A 12,500-nucleotide genomic window follows, 5' to 3' on the forward strand; every position below is an offset into this window, starting at 1 on the left:
TATATATATATATATATATATATATATATATATACATATATATGGAGAGTTTTCCAACATGTATAGAAATGTGTCTTTTTATTTCGACTGTGACTGTAACAAGTATACAGTCACTTCTCACACCAGTTATAGAGTTTTATTGAATGGCTTTGTTTTCCAACACTGATACAAATAGTGAGCCTGGAAGTTAATGTAACTTGCATGTCACCAATGTTGTCCTCATCCCTTAATATGAGTGCCATCTCTTTGTTCTTTTTTTCATTCAGGCATGCAGACGGTTCCATAAAGTTCTGGGATGCTTCTGCTAGTAAGTTTGTAAGCTTCAACATTTTTTATGATATTAATATATAAATACATGAAATAGCTAAGTAAGAATATTATTATATAAAAAGTGAGTTATATTAAGTTTTAATGAAACATGAAGGTACCTTACAGATTATTTTGAATTCAGATTGAGTTAAACTAATGTTTTGATTAAAGTTACTGTTTACGCAGAAAATGTCGTGAACAGCAGAGTAAAAAAGGTAACAGTTCAAATAACAGTTACTAGCTTCATGATATATTTTCAAATGAATTAGAGTAATGCTCACATGTAATAAAATTGTGATTCTTTCTCTTACACAGGCAAGTAAAGTTTGTGTAAACTGGAATGTTGAAGAGTCTATTTCTTTCATGAATTTATCATTAAGAGAATTATGAATATTTTACTGCAGTGAACAAATGCTATCTGTGCTCTATACTTTATGTTTTCAGAACGGTGATATTATTTGTCTGCACTACTTATTCATTGCTTCACTTTGGTTATCCCATCATGATTACCAATGATTATCCTGCATATATTATCTTTGTAGTTAGCCTGAGGTCTAGACGTGTGCAAAATGTACTGTAATTAATATGTAAAGAAGTGCATCTACTGTGGGAGAAATGGCACAGCTGCAGCAACTTTAATTCCCATTAAAATACTGCTATTTGCAAATTATCTAGAAAGGTTAATGGAGCAGAATTAAAATTAAATATTTTTAACAAATGCGAGCTGATGATGTTTTTACTTAAAACATCATATTAGGACATGAATTTTATTGGAAAGTATCGTTTCAGTTGCAATCAGAAGCTCATGCTTCATCAATAGGTTGTTCATACTTCAGTATGGGGCATATCAGAAGGCAGAAAGGAATTCGCACTTCTTACTTAGATCAATATAATATCACAAGAAGTTCTAATAACCTGAAATAGAAGAAGAAATGGTAAAAGAGAATGGCGGCACAGTGTAACGTGGAAAAAAGAAAGACATACCAGGTAGTGCAAGTAAGCAGCAAGACAGAATGGACCATACAGTGAAAAGCAGACAAAACGTAGCATGCTCACACAAATACACACATACATCCTTACACATGTACACAAATGCATACATTTGCATCTATAAATGTATATGGGGGAGTTTCTGGAAGAGTAACAAAGCAAAGAGTTGCAAACCAAGTTCACTAATTCTACAGTATATGACATTTCATTAATTCCACAACCCCAAGACTAACACATATTACACTTCTCCATTTCCATGTATTTTTAGATTTAAATTATTGCTTTCAATTGATGTTAGTGGGTTTCATGAATTCCATCAGCTGAGTGGAGTGGACTGTCTCATGACAGTTTTCTATTTTAGCTTAGACATACTGTTTAATTTTTTTAGCAATATCCAATACTTATATTTGGTTTCATTATAACAGTGCATTGAGGTTTATGTCAGAATTTGTTAGGCTGATAGTTCAGTTATGTTTTTCACTTAGATTTGATATGAAGAGGTCCAGTCATATCAGTTGGTAGGACTGATACCACAAGCTTTCAGTCAGCTTAGTATGTAAAACTTTGCTAAGCTGTTATTCCCACCTTAATTTAGCTGCACCTAATTTATGCGGGTGTCCCTTATTTTGACTCAGCATTTTGCTCCATACCTCCTAAGATTGGGGATTTTTGAGAAATTTTAAATTAATAGGACAAGTACATTAAAAGTATCCTTAACGTGGGGCTTTTCCCTAATTAGTTTTGTTTTGTCCATAATTCAGGAGGTAAAGGGTTGAAAGCTATGCTACTATTATAATAGCCTGCAAAGTAGTTTCCTTTTGATATATTAGATGCCCTTTGCCTTCCATCAGCTATGAACCAGAGGGAAAAATGGGTCTGGTCTGTTTTGCTTTCATTGTGCAGTTTTGTGCAGCAAAATACGGATTTGGCATGCATTCTTTTATTATCAGATTTCTAATCTGCAAACTATGTAGGTTCACTGACAGGACGCAGCTTCAAAGTGGATGACATGATGATACGGAGGAGGCTGGACATCCTATGTATCCAAGAGATGAGATGGAAGGGCAGTGCAACAAAGCCACTTGGCTTGGGATCCAGACTCTACTACTCAGGTGGTGGACAGGCTAGAAATGGTGTAGGAATTGGGGTGAGACAGAGGCTTCAGAAGTCAGTGAGGGATATCATCAGAATTAATGACAGACTCATGGCAATCAGACTCCAGTGTAATGATAGGACAGTATTCATAATCTCAGCCTATGCCCCACAGCAGGGTTGTGATAGTGAGGAAAAGAGTGCATTCAGACAGCAGTTGCAGGACCTACTAGATAAAGCAGGACAACATGAATTTGTATTGATAATGGGTGACTTAAATGCACATATCGGGACAGACAGAACAAGTTATGAGGACTGCCTGGGTCCACATGGTTGGAGCAATAGGAATAAAGAAGGAGAAGCCATTCTAGACTTCTGTCTGGCAAATGGCTTGATAGTAGCCAACACATGGTTCAAAAAGAGAGACAGTCACAAGATCACATACAAGAGTAGCCAACATGCAACTCAGGAAGACTTCCTCCTAGTAAGGAAAAGGCACTGGGGTAGAATCCATGATTGCAAAGTCATCCCCAGTGAAACAGTCGGTTCACAGCATAAACCAGTAGTTGCCACAATCAGCTGCAAGCAGTGGTCAGAGAAGGCTCTAAGGTCAACAGAGACCAGGCTGAAGACTTGGAAGTTAACTGGAGAGAAAGTACAGCAGTTCAAGGAATTACTCAGGGCTCTTGCACCCCAAGAGGAGGAGGAAATAGGTGGAGTTGAAGAAGAATGGCAGCGCCTAAAAACAGCATGTGTTTGGACTACAGAAAAGATATGTGGCCGAGCCAGGTATGGAAATAAGGTACATAAGGAAAGCTGGTGGTGGAATGCAGAAGTGCAGGAAGTAATCAAAAGAAAGAAGGAGTGCAGGAAGAAGTGGGAGATTGAAAAGACTGACCAAGCTAGGAAGGACTACTGGTTGGCTAACAAAGAAACTAAGAAAGAAGTTGCAATAGCAAAGAATAGGGCATCAGAGGCACTCTATCAGCTTCTGGAAAGTGACTCAGTAAGGGGCACAAAGAAACTATACCAGGTTGCAAGGCAAAGACAGAAAGATAAAGAAGATAGTCAGACACCCTTCATAAGGGATTCCAGCAACAACCTGCTTACCAGCCCACAGGACATCAAAGGCAGATGGAAGGAGTATTTCCAGCAGCTTCTGAATGAAGAAAACCCCACAGAGGCGGTACTGCCCCAGAAACAGCCTACAATAAGAGTAGAAGAGGAGCCCAGCTTAGAAGAAGAAAGAGCAGCACTAAGGAAAATGAAGTCAGGGAAAGCAGCAGGCTCAGATGAGGTCACAGCAGATATGATAAAGATGCTGGGTGAGCTAGGGGAGAAATGGCTCCTGAGGGTACTAATTGCAGTGTGGAGAGAAAGGCGTATTCCATATGACTGGAGAATAAGCATACTCATGCCAGTGTACAAGAACAAAGGGGACATCCACAACTGTGGACAGTACAGAGGCATCAAACTCCTACCACACTGCATGAAAGTTCTGGAGAGGGTGATTGATAAATGGATACGCAGAATAGTAGAATGTAAGATGGGAGATGAACAGTTCAGATTCAGATCAGGATGCAGCACAACTGACCCGATGTTTGCATTGAGACACTTCACGCTTAATTAGAACAGGATCCAAAGCTGCCCCTTGGCTTTCTTAAGAAACCAAGAAAACAATGCTATTAAGGAATAAACTATGGGCAAAATGGAGATCCACTAAAAACCCAACTGACCATCAAAACTTCAAACACCTCAGAAATACTACAAAAAACTCACCCATCTTGATGAAAACAATTATTACCTTCAATATTAACAAAATCATTACCATAACCCCAACAAATTCTGGTCAGGAATCAATAAACTGCTCCATCCAGGGAATACCAAAACACCTACTCCAGCTAACTTAGCTCAGTCCCCCCCCCCAATACTATAGACAATACATTCAACAACTTCTCAGAAACAGTCACCACTCTAGCAAAGACCATGACTCCCCCCCCTTCAAAACCCTCTCCGCACAATTACACCCCCACTTTAAAATTTAATACAGTCTCCACAACCCATATACGAAAGTTACTCTCAAAACTTAAACCATGCACTCCCTCAGCCGACAAACTACCAGCTGAATATCTACAACTAGCAGCAGCAGAAGTAGCATACCCAGTCTCTATTTTAATTAACAGAACCATAACCGAATCTACAATTCCTTCCCTCTGGAAAGTCTCCCATATCATTCCCCTGCATAAAGGAGGTACCTCAAATGAACTTTCTAATTTCCGTCCTATAGCCTTACTATCACCTCTATCTAAAATTATGGAACGCTGTATACACCAACAACTTTTACACCATCTTTTACAAAATACCCTACTTGCTGACTCCCAACATGGTTTCCGACGTTTCCATAGCACCTCCACTGCACTTCTCTCCTTCACAGATACCATCAACAAAAATAGCAATAACAACCTATTTTCCTCTTCTTTATTTCTTGACCTCTCTAAAGCCTTCGATATGGTTAACCATCAACTTTTACTTGACACTCTGACATCTTTCTCACTTGACTCTTCAGCTCTTCACTGGTTCAACTCTTATTTGAAAGATAGGAAACAAGCTGTCCTTTGGGACAGCCATCTATCCTCTCAGCTCCCAATCACTATCGGTGTCCCTCAAGGATCCATCTTAGGTCCCCTTCTCTTCTCCATATTTATAAACAACCTGTCTACTTCACTCCCAACATCCACTTGTATTCAGTATGCAGATGATTCAACTATCATCTGTTCTGCTGCATCTCCAGCTGTACTTCATTCTTCAACCCAAAAAATCTTTTCAGCAGCTGAAAAATGGTTCCAAAATATCTATCTCCTCCTCAACCCCCAAAAAACCAAATTATTACTCTTCTCCCCAACCCCTAAGTCTGTCCCTCTTTCCTTTTCTATTGTGTCTAACAATGGCACTATCATATCACCTGATTCTTCTACTAAACTTCTAGGCTTTACAATTGATAATCAACTTAACTTTGATTACCACATTGACCTAACCATCAAAACAGTTAATAAAAAGATAGGTGCCCTCTATAGACTCAAGCCCTTTCTTACTGCTATCACCAGGGTGTCCCTTGCCCAAACACATCTCATCTCTATGTTATTGTATGCCTCTCCATCTCTTATAAACCTGTCAAAATCTAACCTTCAAAAACTTGCCACAGCCTATCATAGCATTGCCAGGTTTGCCTCAGGCTCCCATTTCGAACCCATCATTGTGTTAATCTCAAAAAGCTCGGTTGGCTAGAGCTACAAAATCTTATTCTCCTACATCAACTAGTTATTACCTTTAAAATAATCAATTACCCTACCAATGCACCCATTCTTAATAACCTTATTGCCCCTTACAAGAATCTTAGTTCACTTAGATCAGCTAACAAACTACTAGTTGCGACTCTCAAATCTCAGAATAAAGCTGGTGACTCCTTGTTCACAAATGTTGTTGGCTCACACTGGAATAAACTTCCCATAGAACTGACCACTCTAGGATCAGCACAACTTTTCAAGAAACAACTAAGGAACTATTTCAAATCTCACTGGCTTTGTCCTTGCTCTAATCCTGACTGACCTCAGCATCTTACTCTCCTTACAGTTCTTTACTCTACTCCTCTACTTGTCACTATCACTAGTGCTACCCCCCTCTGTAGCTCTCCTTGATATTCACTTCCATTTTAATTTTCATTAACACCTTCTGCTCTTTCTACTTGATATATTACTACAACCAGTCATACATCCTTTCTATTTAAACCTATATCTTGCTACATATGGAACTACTCTGTTTCTTAAAAATAGTGCCCTAGCACTAAAAGTGTTATCTTTATTGTAAATACTGTATATAGTTCTATAGACTTAGGGGAGAGTCACTATTTTCTCTCCTTCAACATTAGTATGATTGCATGGTTAAGATTATAGAACTAGGAATCCTCACTGTTTTGATTATATTCTGTTGTATTTGTTTCTATATTATTACTAAGCTATTTAGCTCTCTTACATGCCTATAGTATTGTATCCTACTGTGCTTTTTTTATGTACCTTGTTATGTTATGTTTGTACTAGTATATAGTGGAGCTTTTCTCCTCGGGCCTCTGCTGAAAATGGACATATATCCAGCCAGACTAGCCTGGTCAACAAATGTAAAATAAATAAATAAAAGAAACTAGAGAAGAGGAGAGAGTCAAACTGGGCTTTCCTAGACTTGGAGAAAGCATATGACACGGTCCCAAGAAAGCTGATCTGGGCAGTACTGCAGTGGTTTGAAGTCCCAGAAACATTGGTAGAATTAGTACAGGCTATGTACAAGGACCCAGTGACTCAAGTACGAACAGTGTTTGGCCTCACTGAGGGGTTCCCAGTGGGAGTGGGTGTACACCAGGGTTCAGCTCTGAGCCAACTACTGTTCATACTGGTAATGGACTACATCAGCAAACAGGTTGGAGGGGACAGATCAACAAAGCTGCTGTATGAAGACGATGTGGCAGTACAGGCAGACTCTGAGCTAGAACTTCAGCAAAGGACAGGAGAATGAAATGCAAATCTGAAGGCACATGGGATGAAACTAAGCACAGATAAGACAGTGATAATGGCAGCAGATTGGGGAAATCAGAAGAAGCTGAGAATAGAGATAGATGGGAAGATAGTGGAACAGGTAAACAGCTTCAAGTATCTGGGAGGGGTGGTTGAGGAGAAGGGTAGTCTGAATGAAGAGGTCAAAGCTAGAATCAGAGGGGCTGCAGCCAACTGGCATAGAGTATCAGGTGTAGTCTATGACAGAAGAATGCCAAAGAAGCTCAAAAGTAAGGTGTACAAGACAGTGGTGCGACCAGTACTACTGTATGGTAGAGAAACCTGGGCAGTAAAGGCAGAACAGTTGAAGAAGCTAGAGGTGATGGAAATGAAGTGCCTGAGAAAGGTGGTAGGATGCACACTGCGGGACAGGTGAAGAAATGAGGACATAAGAGCAGAAGCCAAAGTAGCTCCAATTGGAGAAAAGATCAAAGAAAACAGATTACGATGGTGTGGGCACATGTGTAGAAAAGTAGAAGACTATCTGGTGAGGGAGATTTGGGACAGACAGGAAGAAGGCAAAAGGAAGTGAGGGCGTCCAGCAAAGAGGTGGATGGATTGTGTGAAAGAAGATCTGCGACAGTCAGGCATGAGTGTTGAAGAAGGCAGGAGAGTGGCACTGAATCGAGAGAGTTGGTTACAGTTAATACGATACCCCGACCCCATGTAAATGGGAAAAAGGGATGATGATGATGATGATGATGATGATGATGAAACTATATTTGATCAATCTTCCTTTTCAGCATTTTTGTATTTAATTCCTCCCCTAGGCCTTCCTTGGTAGTACTCACCACTTATGTTCATTTTTTATCCTGGCATTTCTTGTTTACTCTACTGATCTTTATTGTTTTTAAAAGATCATGTTTTCTTCAAAGTTTATCTGTTAGTATATAAATTTACTCTGACAGTTATTCTAATGCTAATTGTTTCTGCCAACTGAAGCTATTCACTTCAATCCTTTTCTGAAGTAGATTTCACATAGCTATTCTTAGTTGCTTCTTGGCTGTTGTCTGTATAAAAAAACATTGTTTGTCATGGAATATTCATTATTTTAAAATGGATGGACCATGTGGCTATAAAATTCCTCTGCAGTTTAAGCACAATCTTTTTGTTACTTGGTTAGATGAGAAACTTTAAGAGAAATGTGACATTCTTGTTTCTTTCAATCCTCAGTCTATCAGAGATTGACAAAAATAAAATTATTTTGAAAAGTTTTAAGAATAGTTCTGCAGCTACCCTAAAATTGATTCAGTCTTTGGCACAGTCTCAGGATCAACTCCATCTGCCATAAGAACTGAGCTCAAGTCGCATAATTCCTTTAAGAAAAGACAACAGGATAGGGGCCATGACAGAGAAAGAGAGGGAAAACAGAGATGTGATGATAACAGGACAGATAATTTTGAAGAGGTTTTTCCTGGCAGTAAAAACTCAAGGTGAAGTGTCCCTCTGCTTTCACACTATCTACTCCTTTAGGTGCTTCCAAGTTACCTATTATTGCTGTCGACATTTCTTCTTCTAGGTTATCAAGATAAGAAGGCATATCTTCAGTTTCTGATCCTGAGGTCAAAAAGATTAATCTCTCCATGGTATCATCTGCCAAATCTATGAAGTATTTCCATAGTTATTGCATTACAGTAGACATAGAGCATGAAAAGATGTCGAGGACTTCTCCGAAACTGCATTAGGAATGCCTCTCACTTATCTTTTTGGCACCAGGATTGACATAGTTGCTTCTTTCTTGTTATTTCTTTCTGCTTGACCATCCTGGCTTTGGCCACTGGCAACTTTTTCTGCACTGGTTCCATTAATGTTGGTCACTAGCCTAGAGTGTCACTGCCAATGTTGAGAGGTGACAAGTTAGACTCTATTCTCAACTTTGAGGCACCAGCCTTTGGGTTTGATAACTACCATATAGACAATGCTGTCATTGTCAATGACTTTTACATAGGTACTTTTGGTGTCTGAGATTTGTATGTCCCCTTAGGCCAGAGAATGTGCCTAGACTCCAACTTGGAGTCTTCCACACCAGGTATGGACAATGGAGAGGACACTAATTCTTCAACATTCCTCCTGATGGCACTGATTTCAAGGAAATTCTGGAAATAATGAGCCAGGAAGGGATAGCCCAAATATCCAGTGACTTCTCAGAGGATCCTGCAAGAGACATTTCAGGTTTCCTCCAGGGTATTCCTCCTGTAGATAAGATGGGAGCTCTTATTGCCAGAATGGGATTAATTCACTTTTGTGGTACCTGCTTGAGAAGGCCAGAGAAGATACTCTGGTCTCCTAAGGATTATACTTGTTGGGTACAGATTCAGCCCCATAGAAGGCTCCTATCGAGTACAGAGCAAATAATTTATTACATATGGAAAACTGGAAAATAATAAAAGAAAAACAGCATATGGTGCAGAAGGACAATCCTGTAGATAAGATGGGAGCTCTTATTGCCAGAATGGGATTAATTCACTTTTGTGGTACCTGCTTGAGAAGGCCAGAGAAGATACTCTGGTCTCCTAAGGATTATACTTGTTGGGTACAGATTCAGCCCCATAGAAGGCTCCTATCGAGTACAGAGCAAATAATTTATTACATATGGAAAACTTTAAAATAATAAAAGAAAAACAGCATATGGTGCAGAAGGACACGTCTTACTGGCTTCCACTGCCAGATATTATTTGTTTTAAATGAAGAAATTTGCAGCGCTTCAACACATGTATGATGTGGTTTTAGTTTATTATTTGTCACATGTGTTTTACTTCTAGCTGTCCAGGCAAATATCACAGTTGCTGGAAGTGGTGTTGTAGGACAGAGACTTCAAGAATAAGCAGTTCTCAAGGGATCAACCATGACCTCTGTTTCCATCCTCACCATATACCTGACACACAATTAAGAGTATGGTGAATTTGGGTCGCAGGCACTGGCATAGCTGTCTTCCATCATGTTTGCCTGTACCCTGCAGATTGTCCTAAGTATTTGGCAGCATCTTTCCTTAATGCCACCATTGATGGGTCCATGGTATTTGGTGGTTAAGGAGAAACTGGAGACCTTGAAAAAAGTGAGTAGTCACAGCTGTTGGCACAACATTCCAGGTTCTGTAACACTCCTTTTTAAGGACGCAGACGCACCCACTTCAGTTATGGTACCATTGTGGCTAAACATAACAGTGTAATCACAGATTTGGTATGAAGTAATGTGACATGGGGAACTTCCATAATGGATGCTGGTCCAAAGGAAAATATAATTAGCAAAGATACCATGACTGTCCTTTGAAGGGGCAAAAGTTGAAAAGCTAAGGCCTTTCCCTGTTCTCACACTCTGGAGGCATTTGGTGTCTATTCCCCTTCCATTTGCCTGTGTGGCTGGCCATCATGTGTATCACATGTATTCAGGAAGTAAAGTCCATTCCCTTTCACACCCAGTCCATGCCTCAGTGTCTTCCACCAGCCAGTGTTTTGCCCTATCAGTATAGTGCAGTAAGAAAACAGTTGTTAAACCATATCTACAAAATCACCATCTGAAGATGTTCATCATTAGATCACTATATGGGACATATCTTGCCAAGGAATGGAAATCCAACCTCTACACAAAAGCTTTTTGGTGCCTTCATCATGCGCCACATGTCTGAGGCAGCATGAGAATGTAGTGGTATGAAAGGAGACATAAAGGTGCCAAAAATCAGAATTTTCTTGCTGTTGAAGATTTCAGTTAGGCTTTGTCTTCACTGTGTATTCAGTCATTTCAACTTTTGGGCAGATACATACTCCTCTGGGGACCATCTTTCCATTTTTGAATAAAATATGTGAAGAAAAAGTTTCTTATATCTAGGATAAAAGGGAGATGTATGTGTGGAAAACAGATACCATAAGGAGCCTACAAGAAAAAGAAAAATAATCTGGTTGCACACAGCAGTGAAAATCAATATGTCCTTTATTGTAGGTAACCGCTTTCTCGGAATAACATCCGCTTCATCAGACCAACAAAGATAGAATAGCAGTTACATTTTTAAACACTAAAACATCCAATCAAAAATCAGATAAAATGTGCATCATAGCTAAAAGCCATGTGATAAAATACATCTGTAGAATATAATCTTAATACCCTGTTCAGTCTCAGCCTCTCCACAGGATATGTGCCCATAGAATGGCACATGGCAATGGTGGTTCCACTACACAAGGGTGGGGCCACAGCTGACCCTGGGAGCTACTGACCAATAAGCCTGACCAGTCTGATCTGTAAGGCTATGGAGCGAATCATTATGGAACTCATAAATGGAGAGATTGGGAACCTCCAGTCACTGGACCCCACACAGTTCGGCTTCTTCAAGGGCAGATCATGCCTCCTGAACCTGGTGGATTTCTTTGAGACAGTTACTCAGGCTATAGATAAGGGAAAGGAGGTACACATGGCTTACCTTGACCTTGCTAAAGCATTTGACACCATTCCCCATTCAGGTATTATTGATAAGCTCACCAGCCTGGGCATAAACCCTTATATCACAAGATGGATCGCAAACTGGCTCTCAGACAGATCCCATAAAGTAAGAGTAGCGGGATTTATGTCTGAATCCAGGCCAGTAACGAGTGGTGTGCCTCAGGGCTCTGTCCTGGGGTCCCTCCTGTTTGGCATATACTTCTCAGAAGTACAGGCAAGCAAGGAAGGGCTGTGGCTGACTAAGTTTGCGGACAACTGCAAACTGGGTGCTATAATAGAGTCTCCGGCTGACATGGAGATCCTCCAGAAGAGCCTAAATGAGACTGATGCATGGTGTCAAAGCCATGGTCTCAAGCTAAATGCAAAAAAAATGTGTAGTAATCCCCTTTGTAAAAAACAGAGTACCCGCAAACTACAACATAGGAGGTAATCCCCTGAAATCTGAAAAAGAAATAAGGGATCTAGGGACCTAAGTAGATAGCCAGCTTTCCTTTGATAACCATGTTGACAAAGTGGTTAGAAAATCTGATCACAAAAGGGTTTGCATCAAGATCTAAGGATGTAATGGTGCCCCTCTACTCTTCCCTCATCAGACCCATTATTGAGTACAATGCACCAATTGGAATGTACCTGGCTAGACATCTCCAGCAGCTGGAGAGACCACAAAGGTACCTAACCAAGAGGATTACTGGCCTCAGTTGCCCTATGCAGCATGACTGAAAAAGCTAAGACTGTCCTCTGTTGCATACCACTTTACAGAGGCGATCTCTGTCTAACGTACAGAGCCATGTCCAACCCAGAATTGTTGAACATGCTCCATCTTAGCAAAACCAAATCTACTCGAGCTACATGCTCTAGGGATATAAACCTCAACACAACAATGAATAGAGCATGCTGGAGGGATAGATTCCCTTTGCAGAGACTTCCCTTACTATGGAACAGGGTCCTGATCTACATAAGACAGAGCCCCTCACTATCACTCTTCAAGAGGAACCTTGATGAGTGGATGGGTAACAGAAAGTTCACACCGGAGATCACACCAACAGCACTACTAGATATGGGCCAAGGGTACTAGCT

General features: G+C 40.2%; 1 protein-coding gene across 5 annotated transcripts in view; it reads left to right on the forward strand.

The window, feature by feature from the left end:
* STXBP5L (syntaxin binding protein 5L) overlaps positions 1–12,500 on the forward strand; it is a 4,174,867-nt gene that overhangs the window by 3,214,076 nt on the left and 948,291 nt on the right. For all 5 annotated transcript variants that reach the window (XM_044071514.1, XM_044071515.1, XM_044071517.1 and 2 more), the window contains exon 14: positions 267–307. In XM_044071514.1, coding sequence (XP_043927449.1) covers positions 267–307 — 41 coding nt within the window. The remainder of the gene's footprint in view (positions 1–266; positions 308–12,500) is intronic.

This window comes from Protopterus annectens, chromosome 5.part0, assembly GCF_019279795.1.
Source record: "Protopterus annectens isolate FY-2018-M chromosome 5.part0, PAN1.0, whole genome shotgun sequence".
NCBI lineage: Eukaryota > Metazoa > Chordata > Ceratodontiformes > Protopteridae > Protopterus > Protopterus annectens.